At 45.2% G+C, this 21585-nt stretch overlaps 1 protein-coding gene across 1 annotated transcript in view; it reads right to left on the bottom strand.

Annotated features, from left to right (window-relative positions):
• Positions 1-21585, bottom strand: part of CROCC2 (ciliary rootlet coiled-coil, rootletin family member 2) — a 1301560-nt gene that overhangs the window by 167008 nt on the left and 1112967 nt on the right. Inside the window, exon 31 of the mRNA XM_078665477.1 lies at positions 9616-10056. Within this exon, the coding sequence (XP_078521603.1) occupies positions 9616-10056 (441 nt within the window). The remainder of the gene's footprint in view (positions 1-9615; positions 10057-21585) is intronic.

The following is a 21585-nucleotide window of genomic DNA, read 5'->3' on the forward strand; positions in this document are numbered from 1 at the left end:
TCTTCCATGGACCGGAAACAAGCATCCTGAGCTAAAACAGTAACATCTCTTAACGCAGACCTGAAAAATAACCCAGGTGTGAATCATTCAACAGAAATAGAGACATATTCCGGTGAAGGTGTCAACCTCGTTTTTTGAAGTAACCTGGGTGAATGGGAATTACACAAGAGAGGGCAAAGTGGTGACGTTGAAATAATGGCATCAAAGGCCATGAGATATCCAGCACATCATTTTGAAGTGGACTCTTTCATGTCTCTTGTGCTTCATTGGAATTTGAGTGTGAGGACTATCATTTTCAATGCCTTTCTCCATGCGTTGGTGGAAAGGGTAATATAGACAATGGGGATACTCTTGTCGTTCAATACATCAGCACGTTGGGAAACTGACTGCCGCTGCTGCACCCGATTAATGAGCTTCTCCTGGTTGTCCCCAGATTAGCATGAAAAAAACATGAAGCAGCACTCCTGCCCATTTTGGTGACTGCCTCCAAGAACTTCAATCAGATACAAAAAGGCCCTAATCCAAACGGGTATCCACTGACAGATGAGGCCCACACGGAATCAGAAGGGATGCATAGGTTTGTGTCATGGTCCTGAACATATGGTTGAAGCTACAGGGGAACAGGAAGGGAGACGCTGCTTGGATACCCTGTTACAAATACTTAACTGAAAAATGATACCACATACACAGTACTGATGTCTGCTTTGGAAATCTACAGCCGAAAAAGGCTGACATGTTAGTACTCAGTCAGTGTAAGGGCATTAAGAAAGATATGTTAACAACCAAAGGGTTATGGAGAGCCCTCAAATAATAGCAGGCATCGAGATTCAACACTGTGTAGAGCGCTCAGTGATGTAATTTGACAAATTTGAGAGAATTATTGTGTTTGCTCCTATTGTTGGTGTTTGGAGGTCGATGAGTGCTGGCGTAACACCTATATACTTTTGTTCCTGAACAAAGTCAATGTATATACAGTTCAAGGTCAGACGTAAACACATAGGGTGCACAGAAAGGAAGGCAAGGCTGTGTGAAGAAGATTAAAATTATATCCGGACATGAAATATACAATTTAATGAGGAAGTGTTATATCTACTATAAGAATCAAATTGTAGATGTATAATAAACAGTGCCATAGGATTAATATATTTCAGCACTTGCAGTGGTATGAAAGATATACAGCACCTCTTTCAGGACGAGTAATTCATTTACAACCCCCCCCCCCCCACTTCTCAATCCTGCACTCCTCAGACTAGTGCAATGCCATGAACCTCTTTTTCAGTGAAAAAATAAAGAAGATCAGACAATGTGTAGTAAACAATAAGCCTGCTTCTCCACTTACATGTCTATCTCACAATGGTCACCATGCACACCCCCGTCTCTCTAAGACTTTACCAACATCCCAATTACCTCAAAGACATCTCCTACAAAAGGGATGTCTTACCCATGTCCTTCATCAAATCTCTCAACAAAGAAGCTCTCTCACCCCTACTCACCATCCTAAACGCCCCTCACTCAAGGCATCTTGCCAGAGGCTATCAAAACATGCCATATCATTTGATTCCTAATGAAAAACACATTAGATCCTGATGACCTTGCCAACTAGCAGACCATCATTCACCTACCCTTCACTGGCAAGATCACTTAAAAAGCAGTCTAGGCACGACATCAAGATCTCAACAACACCAACCATCTTCTCCATCACTATCAATCAGGCTTCAGCAAATGATATGACAAGAAGATACCTACCTTAAAAATCCTTTAAGAAACCCTCTTTCTCAAAGATAAACACAACCCTTGTTCCAGATATGGGTGACTCTCTCAGTTGCCTTCGACACCATTCATCATCCCACCCCAATCGCCACCTTGAAGTCTCAAATAGGATTCTCTATCAACACACTTGCTTTGTCTCTTCGTATCTATGCAATCAACATCAGTTTATTCACATGTGCCCCACCAGACTACTGAAGTTCCCGGTCACTGGCAGAGCATCCCACGGTTCCATCTTTCCCCCGGCCATATTTCTCCTCTACAAGGAGTAAGTCAATAATAACAACATCCACTAATACACTAAGAACACCCAAGTCTCCTCCTCATAAGTAATTCAACAACTTAAACACTGTTTGCATCTCATCCCGGCTTGGATGTCCAGTACTTGCCTGAACCTCAACCCCACAGAACATAAATGCTACTATTCACCAAGAATATGCAAGAACTAGTCCAAATCTCCGTCAATTACATGAGCCTGGAAGGATTCAAGCAGCAAGTTTCACCAAAATGTAGAGCCAAGCACATTACCCATGGTAAGAGACCTCAACCTCAAGGAAAACACTACCAAGAAAAACAAGATGACCAAGTATTCATTCTTTCTACTAAACAAAGTGAAACCGTTAATCCCAGAAAGCATTTTTTTAATTTCTGTTCAAGCTGTCCTACTGATGAATCAATCGTGGCAATGCTCTTCACCACATTCTCTCCCACTTAAGGGTTCCTATACACTGCTGCATGACTCATTAAATAAGACCACATCCGGAAAGACTCCACTGACTCCCCCTGGCAAACTGCATCATCTTCAAAACCAGCCACACCATCTACAAAGCCATCACAGCCGCCATCTCCACCTACTGCACTCGCAAGCTCACTACCCATGGTGGCTTGCAACACACCCACAGCCATTACACCATCAGACTGGAGACAAAATGCAAAAAAGAAGACAACTGGCATTCCTTTTCCTTCCATGAATCTTGGATGTAGATGACATCCCCATATCCATTAGGACTATCCCAATCGTGCTCCAATTTATGAAACAGCTGAAGACACATCTTTTCAAGGCACACTACATCATGACTAAGGACCTTACTTAAAGTTTGATGAATGGGCTACCAATGTGGAAGATATCCAGTTCACTGTATTACAAGTTCATTATAGCTGACGGCACTTAATATAGCAGCAATGATTTCTAGCACATTTTGATGGAATATCCTGGGTTCCAAATACCATCCTAAGTAACAGTCTGATTTCACTCTCAGAACCCAGTTATCCCTCCAGTCATTTGTGGACTGTATCTTTGCTTCTTGACCCTGTACATTGCTCTATTCTCTGTTAGCTAGGTTCATACTCTACAAACATCATATGCATGCATGCATACATATCCATTTCCCTATATCCTTACATCCTTGTGCAATACTTATCACTCTTATGGCATAGAGCAACCAGGTGTCTGATCAAGGGGAAAGGAGTTGGCCTAAAGGCTGGGACGGTCGACCTTGAATCTGGGAACTGGGTTCGAGTCTCGGCAAAGATGCTGAACATCCTGTGATTCTGGGCCAATCACTTAATCCCCCCGTGCCTAACAAAAAAAATGAATGTGTCGTCATGTAATGCAACTGGTGCTGCGTAAGGAACTCTGATACCCGATTCGGGTCAAGTTCCCGCTATATAAAACTCTGTAAAAAAAAAGGGGGGGGGGGTCACAACTTTTCTGTAGTATACCATCTTAAAACAGAAAGGTGGAGAGAAGATCTGATCTTCTGAAATCAAAGTTTCTAGATTACAATCCCCAAGAATGAAACTAGAATATGCTGGAAAACAATGGTGATGGCACAGCTAAATATATTTACTATTCACATGACTTCAGAGTGAGAACATGTGTCCTTTCTGGGAAAAAGTATGTTTGATAAACAATTGGGTAGGAGTCAAGCTTTCCCTGTAAATTGTGTTTCCACTGCTCACGAAAACCTTATAATAAACTTGAAGCGAAACAAACTCCCACTCTATAAAGTATTAATAGATAAGAGGCTGTCAACAGTTTCATATGAGGAAAAGGTGACGTGAAACATCAAGGTGGAAGCAGTTAAAGTAAAAAACAGCTGGAAAACGTTTAAATTGCAATTACACGACTCCATGACTGGGTGAGCACATCTGAATCCTAGTAGGCTGAGAAGGAAGCTAAAGAACGTCAGAGAGCATATTTAAATGGAATTTAGCTCGGCCGAAAACGCGGTCTGCATCAAGGGTATATGGAGAAAGGAGGGTGGACTTGCAGCTTTTTGGTGGGGAAGAAGGAAGAATATTTGGATAAAGTGACGGGTCAAGGTTTAAACTCTGGGTGATATGCTAATGTTTGCATTTACTTTACTCAATGTTTTTGTTCCCCTACTGTCATGCATTGGCATTATACCCAATCAAAATAATACATTCTAGCAAGTACTGGCAAAGCCAATAGGTCTGACTTTTCGTTAGGAAAGTGTTCTCTCAGAGTTACCCACAGCAATCTTAGGAAGGAAAACGCATAATGAAGTACCAACTTGGGCTACAATACTATGGCAGAAGGGTATGGGGTAATCTTTCTGATCTGACTGCATTAACAGAGGTGAGGTGAACCCTCAAACAAAAGAGTGATGAAAAGGCATCCTAAAACAAAGTTTGCATGTTTAAAAAAAGCCTATATGCCCACAGGGGGGAAAAAGCAAGAGGGGAGGCCCTTTGGAGGGTAATTCCCCCACCCCCTACACTTTTTCTGTTTTCACGGATCTGCGACTGTGACAATGAGTTCACGCCTTGCCCGAATATAAGTTTGTCCACGTCATAGTAAGGAGGCTTGAAAATGATTGAGGCGTGGGTCTCCGACCCAGGTGGCAGTTTCTTAGCACTGGCTTAATATTTACTCTTTTTCTCCATTTAAAAACTTTCAGGCCACTAGCTAGCTGTGGCTGCAGCTGGCCACACGAGTAAAGATAGAGCCCCCCTCCCTCTACACATGCAGACAAGAGACAGAAGCAGTCCTCAGAAAAGCAAGCAAAGTTAAGTATCTGGCCCTTCGGTCATCTTGTATTACGACCTTCCTGGACTGGTCATAATCTGTAAACAAACAAAAGAAGTCGTTTAAAAAGGGCATGCAAATACTCAGGACCATGAACCTACAGCATATATTGATCTTTCTAGTCATCCTCAGGGTGCTCTATAACTCCTGGTCTTACTACTTTGAGACCCCAAAGGCAGCATGGGACTCAGAGGCAGAAAATAACTAATTTAAAACTACATAGTCCTTTGAGCCAAGATCCACCTGAGAGATGAGATTAGCCTCCACTGGGAGGTGCACGACCCACGTCTAGATGCAAGGCAAGGTCCCACAGGAGCTTCCCCCTAGTGGTGTCAACAATCACCCTGTTTGTGAGTGATGGCACAATGTGCTTAACCTCTTTAAAAATAGTCCTCTTCAGAGTCAGGACTAGTGGACCATTGTTTCCTTTCTTTTACAATTATACATTACCTACTCCGTTGCTTTTTAAAAAACTTTGTGAGTGTTCAGCAGATATTCACACGCTGCTACTTGACTGCATGCTCACTGGTAGGACTTGGCTTGGCAGTTTGGCCTGGACTGTTCTAATGAGGAGCAGGGTCAAAACTGATTTGCATATGGCTGGGTCCAAACTGGGATGGTCTAGTGAGCAAAAGAACCATGGATTTAAACCACATCTCTTGACTAAGGGTGAATGTTTGATTTGTTCAGCACTGCGGCCAACATTTGTTTGCAGCATTTTTTGCGCTAAGTGGATGGGTATGCCCAGACGTGGGTACTTTCCTCGCTGTGCCACTGGATTAAAGCTAGCCTGGCTGATGAGGGGTGATACCGGAAACCAGTCCCAGGAAGCTTGCTTCCAGTCCAGGGAGGACCTGACTTGGCAGTTCGGGCTAGACTGTCCCCTTGAGGCGCAGGGTCAAGGCTGATTTACATATGGCTCGGTCCAAACTCGGGAAGCATATTGAGCAAAATAACAATGGATTTAACCCTGATCTCTTTACTGGGGGTGAATGTTTGAATTGTTCAGCACTGCAACCAACATTTGTTTGCAGCATTTTTTGCGCTAAGTGGATGGGCATGCCCAGACGTGGGTCCCTTCCTCGCTGTGCCACTGGAGTAAAGCTAGCCGGGCTTATGAGGGATGATACCCTGAAACCAGTCCCAGGAAGCTTGCTTCCAGTCCAGGGAGGACCTGACTTGGCAGTTCGGGCTGGACTGTCCCCTTGAGGCGCAGGGTCAAGACTTATTTAGATATGGCTCGGTCCAAACTCGGGTAGCATATTGAGCAAAATACCAATGAATTTAACCCTGATCTCTTTACTGGGGGTGAATGTTTGATTTGTTCAGCATTCCGTCCATCATTTGTTTGTGCAGCATTTTTCGCCAAAAGTGGGATGAGTATACCCAGACGTGGGTCCCTTGCTCGCTGTGCTACTGTATTCAATCTAGCTAGAGTCAAGAGGGGTGATACCTTGAAACCTGACCAGAGATGCTTGTTTCTGGCCCTGGGAGGACCTGGCTTGGCAGTTTGGGCTGGACTGATGCCCATGAGGAGCAAGGTCAAGACTGATTTCCATATGGCTGGGTCCAAACGTAGGTGGCATATGAGCAAAAAAACTATGGATTTAACCCATATCTCTTGACTGGAGTGAATGTTTGATTTGTTCAGCATTCCGTCCATCATTTGTTTGTGCAGCATTTTTAACCCTAAGTGGGATGGGTATACCCAGATATGGGTCCCATGCTCGCTGGGCCACTGGATTCAAGCTAGTCTGGCTGATATGGGGTGATGCCCCGAAACCGGTTCCAGGATGCTTGTTTCCGGTACAGGGAGGACCCAGCTTGACAGTTCAGGCTGGGCTGTTCCCATGAGGAGCATGGTCAAGACTGATTTGCTTATGACTGGGCCAAGACTGGGATGGATTTAACCCAGATCTCTTGACTGGGGGTGAATGTTTGATTTGCTCAGCATTTTGTCCACCATTTGTTTGTGCCACATCTCACCTGAGCACTGTTATGGTCAATCACTCAATCAGGATTTGTAAACCCCACCTATTCACCTGACAGGGCATCCAGACCCTTGCAGGTGCAGGAGACTCATTCTAACATCCAGGTCTTGAGGGTCCTTCAGAAACGGAAGGCAGTAAAAAAAAGGGTGACAAAGCAAAGAGAGAGGAGTGAAAATTAGAGAAAAGCACAGAGAAGATAGGTGCAAGAGCGAGACAGCAGCACGGGGAGAGCAGGGCTTGGGACATGCTCAAAGGGGTTGCGCTGCAGCCTCCATTAAGTATGTCCTAGGAAGAGGGAGGTGTGAATGGAGACAGTGGGAGGGGCTGGGCAGGAGGCAGAAAAATGAGCGACAGACGGAAGCAGCAATGAGGACAAAAGGACAAATTGAAAACCAGGGAAAATCATGGAGATGGCACTCAAAAAACAGGGAAAAACGTCCTGAAAACGAGGGAAAAGAAAGGAGAAGGCACTAAAAAAATAAGAGAAAAAGCAAGGAGAAACAGTGAAAACGAGGGAACAGCAAGGAGATAGCACTAAAAATGGGGGAAAAGCAAGGAGAAAGCAGTGAAAAGAAGGGATAAGCAAGGAGAAAGCACTAAAAACGCGAAAAAGTAAGGAGAAATCACTCAAAACAAGGGGAAAGCATGGAGAAGGCACTCAAAAATTGGGGGGAAAAGCAAGGAGAAAGCAGTGAAAACAAGGGAAAAGCAAGGAGACAACACAATGGCCATTTTAAAATGGGATAAAGTATTCTACCATTCAAAGGTGGACCCTCATACGTGTGCATGCACAGGCAATCACACTTGAATGTTTTTGGAATACTTTCTCACATATTCCCATTCCAAGATGGCTGCTAAACAGAAATGGCACCATCCATTTGAACGCCAGAGAAGGTTTACGTTTTTAGAAAAACTTTCAAAGTTAGACCTCCTTGCATGCACACGTTTGGGTATTTGTGTCTGGATGTTTTTCATTCGGAATAATAAAGAATAGGAAATTCATGGCAAGACAGCTGATGCATGTACACAAGCATTAGAAAAGCCTATGGACCTGTGGGCTGCCATTAAAGGCTAGGCCTATTGGCTTTAGCAATGCTTGTTATGAGAAATTGTTTTTATTGGAGAGCATTTCTGTACAACAAAGCAGGCATTTGCTTGTCAGATTAAGCTAGCTTGGATTTTTGAGGTGTGGCTCAGCTTCACTGGTTGAGTTTTAACTTATATGATCTGTTAGGGATATTTTCTCCCAGTATTCACAGTATAGCCCTTTCGTGAGCTATCTCTTCTCTGCCTCACCACTACTTAAAACATATGGCTCTAAAATTTAACCTTTTAAGTGTGCTGTATTTTAATGATACAGACCACGATATATCAATTTTAGGCAGTTACAATCATTACAAAAGACTCACATTAACTTACAGGTGAACACGGTATTTAATCTTCAGCCATTCACCGTTCTTTTCACTGTATCTTAAAGCAATGTTTCCTGAAACTGTTGTGGTGGAGAAGCAACATAAAGGCTGTCATGAAAAGAAAATCTGTTTGGCCAGTAGGAGTCAGTGTTAAATTGGTGTGTTTTTGAGTTCCCTTCTTTAATGGTGAAGTTGAACTGCCAGACTGATGCAACAATCTTTCAGAGGTTGCAAAAGGATATTTCGATTCAGCTTTTACTTACATTAGGGAATAAGGAATAACATTGTGCAGCCATGTTTTCAGATCAGAAGGCCCGCTAACCCGATTCAGCCTCCTGTAATGTAATATGAAAGTGTACGAAGAATGCAGAGACTACTGTATACAATGGGCTGTTCTTCTTCATCTCCCTGGAAGTTGCAAGGACTCCTGGCTTTTGGGGCCTTTGTAGCCCCGCTTGGTAATAAAAAGTGGCACTGTTCTAATTACCCTGGAAAACTGAGCCCTGAGCATGTGCGTCGAGAACCCGGTACCCGCACAGGCTGTGGCATAGAAGCTGATGCTTGTAGCACAGACCTGGAAGTTGTCCTGCTTTAACAATCTATCAAAAGACCACATATTTCTTAAAGTTGCACATTATTAAAATTGCTATAACTGGAATGCAAAAGACTAGGTAGATGTATCAAGCTTTTTTCTTGTCGCATACACTGCGATTCGCAAAATAGCAGCGTTTGCGAGAAGAAAAAGGGGAAATGAGATGTATCATGCAAAAAGTTTGCAATATTAAGGAATCGCAAATTTTGCGATTCCTTAACATTGCGCAAGCATTTAAGAAATCGCAAATTGCGATTTCTTAAATGCTATGTATGAAACATTTCATTTTAGCGAATTTTAGCTAAGAAATCGCAAATTGCGAATTCTTTTGCAAATGCACTTTATGCAATTTGTAAAGGTGCCATGTGACGCTCATACATGCCCTTAGGGCATGTATGTGCGCCATATGCGCACACATGTCATTTTCAGGGGTGCAGCAGGGTGTTCTTGAGACACCCCTGCACCCTTGAAATTATTCTCAATTTGCGATTAGCAAATTGCGAATCGCAAATTGAGAATAATTTCACATTCATTCCTATGGGCCTCCTGGCCCATAGAAATGAATGGGAAATTATTCCTTATTTGCGATTAGCAATTTGCTAATCGCAAATAAGGAATTTTAAGAAATCGCTAAAAAATAGCGAATTTCTACATACATGCCATTTTGCAACACCCAAATAGCGATTCCTTAAAAATCGCTATTTGGAAATCGCAAAAGGGTATGTTGATACATCTAGCCCTAGGTGTCACAATCCTACTATTTAACAGAACTTCTAGGTCAAGCTTGACATCATCCAGTACCTGCAGCACGCGGCGGTCCTGCTCTGCTGCAGTCAGAGCTTTCTGTAGCTGCAGCACATTTTCCTGCAGGCTGTTAGCTCCCAAGGAGGAGTCGCTGAGTGCTTGGGACATGCTCTGGACCTTATCCTTCAGCTGGCTTTCTTCATCTTCGGTCTTGGCCAGCGAAAGGCTCATGCGCTCCATGTCACCCTGTAGGGTGATCAGCTGGCACTCGCTCTCACCCAGCTGGCTCTGCAGCATCTGCACCCGCTCCAGCAGAGACTGGACTTCGGAGTCACGATCAGCGAGACTGAGCTGGGCTCGCTGCAGCTCCCCTTCCAGAGATAGACGGTTCACCTCCAGCTTGTTAGCCCGGCTCTCGGACGCTTCCAAGATCTCTTTGAGCTTTCGCTTGTCGGTCTCCAACCTCACCTCTTTGGCTTTCAGCTTTGAAATTCTCTCCTGTAAAAAAAAAAAACTGTGAGAAATGGGGCGAAATGTGTAGGAGGGAGGTTGAACCATCAGGAAAAAGGATTGATTTTTGTATGCCTATGTAAACAGAAAAAGAAAGTAAAACTTCTTACTGGATGTATGTTATATCTAAGTATGGTTGGGACGGAGGGATGTTTATGTTGATTCTTAATTATGTTAGATAGGAACATTCCAGGCCCAGGCAGTTGGTACCTGACTGGCCTGGGATGACCACAGTCTGGCTGTACTCCATGAATAAGTTGGATATACATCTGTATCAAATGAGACTTATTGGTTCATTCACATCAATGTTAGCGAATAGGATGGAATCCAAACCTAAATCTTCAAACCATAAGACAACTTCATAAGGTAATGGTATATTCTTGTTTAACTTCTGTTTTGCCCTATAGTTTGTTTTACATACATGTTCTTTCTTTCTTTTGATTATTTATTTATTACTTGTTATAGCAAGGAAGACAATATTATATATAAGTGAATTACCAAAACATTTTGGGAAATATTCTTGAGACAAAAATATGGTGCCAAAATTGGGTCAAGTGAAAAATATTGCGGGACAGGACATAAAAGGACATTTGTTTTTTTAGCTGTATAATATTTTGCTCCAGCAATATCCCTTGCGTGCGCCTTCGGGTGGCTCCATTCGGCTCAGCGTGACGTCATCGGCTTCGTTAGAGTTGGTTATGACGTCGTGGTCCCTGTATTTAGGCACCAACCAGGTGTGCGGATGTCAGTACTTTTCAATTTTTCCATGCCAGAAGCGCAGAGCCACAAAGTAACTAACATAGTCATGTGCAAAACTAGGGCCCTGAAAACGGGAGTAACACTAACCCTAACAAAATCAGTCCGCAATGCAGGGAGGCATAGGTTTGGCTATAAGGAATCTGCAGCTAGATAGAGTCTCTACCAGATAATGCTTAAGTAACTTGTTCATCTGATAGGGACTTCTAGCTGCAGATTCCTTACCTTTGAATTAGATATCAAGAAATATTCTCCTGGCGGTAGGAAGTCCTGCAGGACCGAATGAGCAAAATGGCCATCCCTGCGGACCTGACTGCCCAGGCAGTAGTGCTTGACAAAAGTGTGCAAAGATTCCCACTTTGCTGCCTGACAGATCTACAGGACTGGGACACTCGAGCCAAAGCCATAGTCGCAGCCTTTCCCTGTTGGAAAGGGACCTTAATCCTTCAGGGGGATGTTTCTTTGCCAGGGCATAGCAGATCTTAATGCAGAGAACGACGCAGCGAGTACTGGTCCTTTTTTGCACTGCCTGCCCCTTCTTAGCTCCCACATACCCCACAAAGAGTCTTCCACCTGGAACTCTTTTGTGTGGTTAAGGTAAAATGACAACAGTCTTTTTGGGTCCAGACAGTGGAGAAGCTTCTCTTCCTTAGAGGGATGTGGTGGACTAAAGAAGGTGGGCAGCGTAATGGATTGACCTAGATGGAATGGGTTCACAACTTTTGGCAAGAATGAAGCACTTAATCTGGAAAGGACATCAAGTAGGGAGGCGTACAACACAGTGCCTACACCACAACACTCACCCTCCAGGCAGATGTTATCGCCACAAGAAAGGCTGTCGATGGTAAGCAGCTGGAGGAGACAACTGTGCAGTGGCTCGAAAGGGGCACACATACGAAATGTGATGGCCGAATTAAGGTCCCACTGCGGCATAACAAAGGCCATGGACAGAAACTAATGCGCCAGCCCCTTCAAAAACCTATTTGCAATTGGAGACCTAAAGAGGTTGGTCAGGCAGCCGCAAAAGAGCAGATGGAGCAGAAAGATAACCACTGAAAGTACCCAATGAAGAGGCAGGGCAAGGGTTAGAGTAAAAATAAAAGCAAAAAGAGAAGCAGAAAGAAGGCCAATAGAACTTTCTGTCAGTATAATACAACTTTCTGTCAACGGCAGGTGGATACCGTGTTAGTGGAGGGCCATCTTGCTGCCAAAATAACGTTGCATACTTCGGAAGAAAGGTCAAAAGCCAGAAACTGCCGCCGCTCAATCTCTACGCATGGAGGTGACGAGTTGAAAGGTTCATGTCCCTTTGTCCAGTTTCATGCCAGAGCTGGAGCCAACGGCTCCCTGAACTGGTCTGAACTGAGTATGCAAGGAGGGCAACAAATGTGCCGTTCAAGCAGTGTGAGTGGCACTGGGAAGCATCCCCACCCTGTCCCAATACACTAAGTCCTGTCTGGGAGGTGGTCACATCTCATTATGACAGGATACCTATTGTCCTACCTTCCTCTGCTCAAGTTTGGTTCAGCAGTAGGAGGGCAGAATTATGTCTCTGGTCGGCAGCAGCCATAGTTTGCTGTCCGGGTCTAGTAGACTGGTACCGAGCACACAGAGGGCCTCATGGAGGAGCTTAACAGTGTCTCCCACACCGGTTACGGTGTGGGGGTATGATTCCAACATGCTTGATACCAAACATGATAGGGTTCATTACAGCCAGTTTAGAGATGGTCATCGCGTAATGATGCATGGCCACTCTATTTATCGTAAAGGCTGATGCACTTCCAACCCGGGAGAATGGACTCCGAAGGTTGTAGGGGTGTCCTGCTCATGCAGGGGCACCCTCACACTCAGATCACCCTGCCTTCTGGATTGAAAGACCTGCATTAGGGGTGACTTACAGGTTTTAAGTGCAGTGATCTCAGATATAAGGAAACTTATATCCGTCGTAAATGGTGCTAGCGCCAGCTTACACATGCTACAATGGCAGGCCTGTAGTCACAATTTGAGTGGTCTCTCAAGGGTGACATATTATAAGCTTCAGCCCATAGATGATCCCTGGTGTACCCATGCCCTGGGTACCTTAGCACCATATACTAGGGTACACCTGTAGTCAATCTGGATTGTACCTAAGTACTCACCATGTCCAATTTAGGGGAGAAGCACAGAGACTGGGGTCCAGATTATCAGGATCCCAGTCAGACTAGTCAGAAACACCATAACACCAGGCAAAAAGGGGGGGTAACCATGCCAGAAGGATCCTACCTTCCTACACTCTCCTTGCCCAGTCCGGAGCCACAAGAATTACTTGGGTTTGGTCATTCCTGATCTTCTTTGGAACCCTGGGGAGGAGTGGTATGGGAGGAAAGGTGTACAGCAGGCCTGAGCTCCACTTTCGAGGAAAGGCCTCACTGAGCAATAGCCGCCTTGGAAACCCCAGCGTGCAGTATTGCTGACACTGCATGTTCTCTTTGGAGGTGAACAAATCTAACCAAGTATCTCCCCAGTGCTGAAAGAGATTGTGCACCACATGTAACTGGAGATACCATTTGTGATCCGTTAGGCATCGATGGCTAATTTCTTCCACCCTGGCGTTCAGAGAATCTGCCTGGTGTTGAACCACCAGAGTTATGCCCCGCTGTTCCAGCCATGTCCAGAGACGCAGGGCCTCTCGACAAATGGCCCTCAACCCCACCCGCCCTGCTTATTGCAGTACCACATGGCAGTGGGAAGAAATGCCTTCAAGGCCAATCGAATCGCCCAAAGTTCCAAAAAAATTGATGTGACGCCCGATTCCGCTGGAGACCAGTGTTCTCTGAGCTCCCCGCTCCTAGATGACAGCCCCATCCCAAAAGTGATGCATCTGTCACAAGTGTGAGATTTGGTTGGGGAAAGGACAGGGGTCTGTTGTTGACCCAATCGCGGTTCATCAACCTCCACTCCAGATTTCTCACAGTTCCTTCCGAGCTCTAGACCACGTCAGTGAGATTTCCCCAATGCTGCGCCCACTAGAACTTCAGGTCCCACTGCAGAGCCCGCATATGCCACCTGGCATGTTTTACCAAGAGGATGCAGGCAGCCATGAGGCTCAACAGCCTCAGAGTCAGTCTCACCAAAATCCAGGACAGAGGCTGAAACATTGGAATCATAACCTGAATATCTTGGACTTGTTGCTCAGGAGGAGAGACTCAAAACTGCACTGTGTCCAGAACAGCCCCAATCAAAATTAGCCTCTGAGAAGGAGTCAGGTGTGACTGCGGCATGTTTATAGAGAACCCCAGAGAATGCAGGAGGTTCGCCATAGTCAGAAGGTAGAAGATGACAGTCTGAGGCGAGGACGCCTTCAACAGCCAGACATCGAGGTAGGGGAAGACTGACACTCCTAACCTGCGCAGATGAGCTGCAACCACCGCCACCACCTTGGTGAACACCCGAGGGGCACTGGTAAGGCCAAAGAGGAGCACGGTAAACTGAAAGTGCTTGTGGCCTACCTTGAACCGCAGGTAACAACTGTAGCCCGACAGGATGGGGAATATGAAAATACGCATCCTGCAGGTCCAACACTACCATCCAGTATCCTTGGTCTAGGGCAGACAAGACCTGAGCTAAAGTAAGCATCCTGAACTTCTCCTTCTTGACAAACAGATTGACAGTCCAAAGATGTAAAATGGGCCTCAATCCTTTGTTCTTTTTCTGAATCAGAAAGTAGCAGGAATAACAGCAACTGCCTACTTCTGAATCCAGGACCCTCTCTATAGCTCTCTTGACCAGGAGAGCTGTAACTTCCTCTTGGAGCAATTTTAAATGATCTTCTGCCAGCCATTTTTGATTTGGCAGAATGGAAGGAGGAAAATAAAGGAAAGGTGGAGAATAGCCATCCTGAATGATCTGCCAGGCCCACTTGTCCAAAGTTGTGGACCTCCAGTGTGGGAGATGATGATGGATTGTCCCACCAACTGGGGTGGTGTGGTCTTGCAGAGTCAGACTAGGAGTGCTTGAAAGCAGCGGCTGCCCTGGGCAGGGTGGCTGATGACTTCTGGATTTCATTCCTTGGTTGGAATGAACCGCGTCCACGTCCCACACAACTTGGGAAGTCTGCACAGGACGTTAGCTGGAACAGGGCTTGCACGTCTGGAAACCCCTTTTGTTGCCACGAAAGAGGTGAAAGCTAGACTGGCGACAATGAGTAGAATAGAGGCCCAAGGATCTGTCCGTAGCTCGATCGTCCTTGAACCGCACTAGGGCGGCCTGCCTTCCCCCGAAAAAGACAGGATCGATCAAACAGCATGTCCATCACTGAAGAAGCCAGTTGTCCTAAGCCAGGTGTGGCATTGCAAGGCCAGTGTCGATGAAACCACTCTGCCCAGCGAAGCAGCCGTGTCAAGACCACACCTTATTGTGAATTTTGCTGCATCTCTCCCGGCTGAAGAGCAAAAAAGCCTAGAGGTGGAAGCCCCAGGTTGAAGCACTTCGGTCAGGAGATTAGTCCTGACCTGCACAGAGGGCAACTCCAGCCCGAGGACCTCGGCTGCTCTCTTGACCACCATGGAATAAGATGTCCCCTCCTCTGTAGCCACAGTTGGCGAAGAGAGCATGTCAGTATCTGGGGAAATGTCCAGTCTACTGGCCTACCCAAGTTCCCCATATCAGTCCATCTGCTCTGCAGAAACATCCTGATGTTCTAAAGGGTCCATAGACCCCTCCCAACTCTCTACCAAGCCTTAAACATCATCAAAATGTTCAGGCGACAACATAGACCCCTTGGGTTCTATTGGCATCAAGCGACGCCATTCCGACTCCACGTCGTCTGGGAAGAGGGTGGGGCTGGCACCGCCGGTAGGTGCCGGCAGCACCAAAGGCACCGACTTCGGGTCGGACACTAGGAAAGGTCGCAATGGCATGACCAGAGACCTCACTGATCAGATCCCTGAGGCCCCACCGGTGCCGTGGCCAGATCTGACGGGGCCCATTCTGACCCCCAAGGGGCCCGAGGGCTAACCAGCGGGGTCAGCCAGCTCAAATACGCAGCGCATGGCCTCCTGAAAAGGTAGGGAGGCGCAAAGTCGGCTCTGGCTCTACAGTACCGTGCCCAGAGCATTGGTGCTCCTTACCTCGTTCATAGACGGACGACAGTCAAGGCGAAGATGAAGTCCGCTTGGACTTCTTCTTTTGCCTCTTCCTTGAGTGTCCCAGTGACCTTGAGGGGGATGAAGAGGACTTTGGGTCTCGCTGGATGGTGTCAACTGCCGGGCCGCAAGGAGCTTCATAGCCCACAAGGTCTTGCCAACCATAGCCCGACAGTCGCTTTATGTCATGGTTGAGCTAAAGACACCAGAGACAGACGAGGTGGGGGACGGTAAAACAAACACGGAAAAACTCTCTGCCAAAAATGTCTTTATCTTGTGCAAAAAGTCACTGATATGTACAAAGACAGTCCTAGATGAGGTACCCTTCATATAGAGATCCTATAAACATTGGAATAGGGAGTATCAAATTTGTATTGAATATTTTTTTAACATAGTGAAAAAGATATATCAAATAGTTGATCTTCATAGTACAACAATAGTACAGTCCATATATAGATTGGTTCTCCAGACAGTTAATCGCAGACAAGGGGAGTAAGGTCACTCCAACGCCGACACGCATTTCGGTGTCAGACCCAGAATCCGGGTCACACCTTCATCAGGGCGACAGGGTTGTGTGCAAGCAAAAGGAGAAAAGCCTACAAAGACAAATGTATAATATAAACATAGGCATATATTGTATATAGAGTCAGGAGAAATAAGGGTGCAAATTTTTTATTTAAAAACATCCCTATATGTTCTCAAAAGATAACCGAAGGGTACCCATCAAACGGACTGAAACACGAGGATAGCTGAATAAAGAAACATGCCCCGGGACGAAGGATAAAGGCCACACACTAAAGAATCAAAGAAGAGAGGATGGTGAGGAAACTACATAGACTTCAAATGAACCAAATTTAGACATACTAAGGATAGGTCTGAAATTGAGATACCAACAAGGTGCGGGAGGGGAACACCACTATCGTAAACAGCTATGTAGAATTCAAGACTGGTAAAAAGGTGAACGTGACATAGAAAGAAGCTCATAAGGTTATTAAACCATGAAGTGAAAAAGAAGAAGAAGAACCCGTGTGCCAAAGAATAGCTAAGAAGACACATGATGATACCGTACCTGGGTAGAACTGCCAGGACATCAATCAGAGTATTCAAAGGACATATGATATAAAGTGATATGAACAAGAACTTCAAGATAGCAATCACGTAGATCTAGTCTGAAAATATACATAACAATGAAGACAAGCATTGGAAATGCAATAGGTCTCGCATTAGAAAAGTTGGAGCTATTGGTCTTGTAAATGACAAATATTTGATTTATTTGCTGGTTTTTAAAATAGCTAAATTGATAGCTTTGTCATTTACAATGCCCATAGTTATAACTTTCGCGAATGTGACACCTATAGCATTTGGAATGCAACATGTTTTGTATTTACGTGACTTAGATGGCAGCTCTGGTCGTTAGGCCACATCTCTAGAGAGCAGGAGAGTGCAGCAACGTAAAAATCTAACATTTTGTAATAAGGACTAGAGCCAGGAAGAAGAACGTGGAGGCAAAGGCGCGATCTTTATAGCAGCAGACACAATCTGACTCTACAGAGTTGGAATTTAACAGGAGCAATAAATAGCACCCAATTAAAATGTTTCACTGAAAATTGGAAATAACATGCAGCTTTTGGCACTGACCACTCGAAAATCCGCATGCCCCTGTATTTAAACGGAAGTTTCTACCCGAAAAATTATTGGCAGATTTGATCTGCCAAGATTTACCGGTGAGGCACTTTTTCTTGTAATGTTCGCAACTGAGATATGAACGACAATCGGTGATTCTGCACACAACTTTCCACAGTGTGTTCCATAAATACGTGGCTGCTTTTCCACGCACACATTTTTTTCAGGATTTACCTGGTGAAAATGTCTTCTTGTGTTCCTGCAAAACGTGTAATCCGTTTTGACTGAAAACTGCCATTAACTAGTCCCTGTATTTTTAGTTAGCAGCTCCTTGAAAGATTGGCGTTTTCAGTGTTAAAATGTTTTTACTACACGTGCCAGAGTGCAGCCTTCTGTGGCTTAAAAAAACGAAAACTGTCTAAAGATGACAAGAATGACAATATGATGATGCCACTTTGCTGCTATGAAACCGCTTCTAAATAAAATATACAGGAATACGAGAGCATTCTGTTTCAACCCCCTGCTTTTTTCCCTCTAAATTGCAGTCACAGTCACGATGAATGTAAATTACACCTGAAAGAGCTTTATTATTCCACATGTTGGTGACAATGTGGAATATCAGCCAATTCTGCAATTCCTAACGAGCTTAAGCATGAATGTCCCCTTTCTCAAGATCGAACAGTACTTGTATCATTTCCTCTCTCTTAAATTGCTTTACAAGCCTCTTATGAGAGGTAAGATGAGCCCGGGCCTGGCTTTCTTATGGTAAAACAGCACCATTAATGTGTGAAGGATTCACCTCTGTTGCCCTTGGACTGCTTGCTGTGTTGCCACCTTGGCTGTAGAGAGGGCGGGACAAAGGGTTCTTGCTGATTCTATTGTGATTGTAATTGCATCTATATAGCGCTTACTTCCCTCAGGGGAAGTTGAAGCGCCTTAGATTGCATCCAAATAGAACACAGGCATGCAAAACAGTAGTGAATGGGTCTGTGGGGTGCAAGAAAGGCACATAGCTGAGGTATACGAAGGAGCAAGGAATTGTGTGTGTTGTGTGCCTGGACGTGTATAGAGAGAGTGTGTCTGCTTGTGTGTGCGCGGAGGGGAGAGGGGGTGGAGGAAGGGGGGGGGTGCCCGCAGTTTTGCTGTTCCCAAGAGCTGAAAATCGCACCTGTTACTTATTACAGATTAGTAGACCTCGGAAAGATGAGAGGCTGGGTCGGTCCTGTTAAGATTTAAAGTCGTGGCGCCCAAGTCATGCACAAATAAGAGCAGCGAGCGCTCCTCTTACAAATCATCGATGTTAGAGCAAAAGGTCTGTAAAACAATATAATCAGTCAAATTAATATCAAATAATTTCACATATTCATCAGTTAAAGAGAATAAAAAGCAGATGGGATAGATCAACCGCAACTTCAGAGCGGGTCAGAATTTTTAATATCATTGTAAATGGGAGCAATTACGGCATTAATGCAGGACATTTGAGGACATTGCAGATCCACTTGATGCGGCTTGTGTAGGGAGTTGTTTTGCTTTACAGCTAGATTTACGCTACTTCACACGTGCTTTCATGTATGGGCATTGCTTCTAAGGTCTGTGTGCAACCTGCAAGACTCTGGCTCGAATCTTGGTGTCCCCCCGCAGCTTTTCATTATTGCTAAAATTCGTACCATTAAGGGCTCATTACAAAGTTTTTAACAAACCCCTTGAGACCAAGAGGGATGGACGAGCTGCTCTCCCTGCTGCGCCCCTCACTTCCCTAATTATGACCGGGTGACTGTCACTGGTTTTCCATACCTAGGAGTGATAGAGTAAACAAGACGGAGGGAAGGCAGAGAAGGGGAGGGGGGAGGAGAAACACGAGAGACGGCCTGCGGCCGTCAAAGTGAAAGTACGGCCGGCGGAGGGCATTGCTGTGGGGAGGGAGGAGGAGAAATGCGACACGGCGGGCAGGGGAGGGGGCGGAGCGGGGAGAGCGACATGAGGGTGTGAAGCAGCAGGGGCCTTTGAAGTGAAGCTAAGCTTCACTTCAAAGGTGTGGGAGGAGTGCTGCTGGTGATTGACTGGTGATTTGATGATGTGCATGCGCATTTTAGGTCAATGCGCTTGCACATTGACCTAAAAGCGCACGGGCACAGCATCAAATCGCCAGTCAATCGCCAGTCTAGGTAAAGCTTATTTAAGCCCCTATAGTCTCGCTCTGCTCAATGCGCATGCGCATTGACAGGTCGCGAGACCTAAAAAACAAATAATGAATGACACAGATCAAAGCTCACAAAACACAAACAGTTCCTAAGTATACAGAAAATTACAAAGAAGAAATAAAAGGTCAACAAGTGCCAGCTTACCCTAAGGATGGAGAAGTGTGGCTCACTGGTTAGAGGAGGCAGACCTGGAAGCAGAGGTCAGCCCGGGACCAGGGTTCAATTCCCGGCTCGGCGGGGTCTTGAGTCCTAAAATGTCCATGGACTCGACAATTCTCGCTCCGGTGCCTACTCGATTCACGGGTTCACACTCTGCGACTCTGGGCAATAGCTTGCTTAATCTCCACAACGGCCCCTCGTGGCGGGATGCCTGGCTTTCACCTTGCGGATACCCTGCCGGGGTTATCTCACAGGGGAATACCAGGTCGGGTTCCCTAAGCAAGCGCTTAGAAACCGCTTGGTGATTTGCGCTATATAAATTCCTGTACATTTACATTTACACATGATGGACCTAGAGGAATCTTCAGAAAACCAAAACCTCCCCGTAGGGGAGATTTTAAAAACAATACAGAACTGGATGTCAAGGCCCCAGGATCAGTAGCAGAAGAGGGGGGGACTGAAGAAAAAGGTGGAAATGGGATAAAGATGAAATAAGGCGAGCCTCCGCTGATAAAGCAACACAAGCTGCAAATGGCTACAAGCAATTTGGCACATAAATACGTAGCAAAAGTAAGGTGTGCTGCGGGGGAAGCATTAACGAGAAGTACCCCAGGCCTGTAGAGATAAAAACAAGGGGCATATTAATGGCCCCCAGTAACACGAATATCATGGCGCGCTAAGGATGACAATCTATAGGTGGAACCTAACAACTTACAGGGGACCGGACTGACATTAAGTACAGCGGTGAATGTCTAAAACAAGAAAGGGTGGCAATAAGAAAAAACCCCAATTAACGACACTAGTCTCCACTAGGAAGATAGGTCGTGGGTAAAAGCAGTAGAACTGAGAAGCGCATTCTCCAGATAAAAACTAAAGAGGCACATGCTGACCACCACGCCGGCCGGAGCTTTTAAAAATGGGAAAGGAGGAAGGGTGGGGGTTTAGGGGGAAAATTATACCCATATAACCGGAGGTATGGGCAATAAGGAACCCAAAGAGCCGCCAAAGAAACTGCACAACACGCGTCATAATCGGTGAACATAACTTACAGGATGGATCCAGGTCCAAAAAACACCTCCAGGCGGGCAACGTTCTCGCAACCGGAACTCAAAATTAGCCAAAAATAAATCCAAGATTAAATACAGAGCGGAAACAGGGAGGGGGCCCAGACAGAGAAAACAAACATGTGCCGAAGAACTAGTCTAAAGAAAACTCAACGACATAAAGAAAGGACAACCGATCGTAAACAAAGATGGAAAAGTGAAGGTGCCATCTTCGAAAGGGACGGAAATCAATAACACCAATGAGTTTCAAAAGATGAAAAGGCTGGAGTAACGAATAGTCGTCCTGAAGAAGCAGTTTAGGGATGTAGAATAAAAAGAACAGGGTAAGGAAACTAAAAGAAAACGAAAAGAAACCCATGGCAAGAAACAAAGCTAGACAATACGTTATAATGCAATGCTGGCCAAATACCAGGGCCGTCAATATAAACAGAGTCGACATGGACTCACAGAGGAAGATAAATGTACCAATAAGGCTGGAATAAAGGACGAGGGTCCTAAAGCAACATTCTAAAACTGTGTAAAGTAAAGAAAAGTTTTAGTTATATATATATATATATATATTCACTGAAAAAACCATGGGTTACAGCCATG

The sequence above is a fragment of the Lissotriton helveticus genome, chromosome 11 (genome assembly GCF_964261635.1).
Source record: "Lissotriton helveticus chromosome 11, aLisHel1.1, whole genome shotgun sequence".
In the NCBI taxonomy this organism is placed as follows: Eukaryota; Metazoa; Chordata; class Amphibia; order Caudata; family Salamandridae; genus Lissotriton; species Lissotriton helveticus.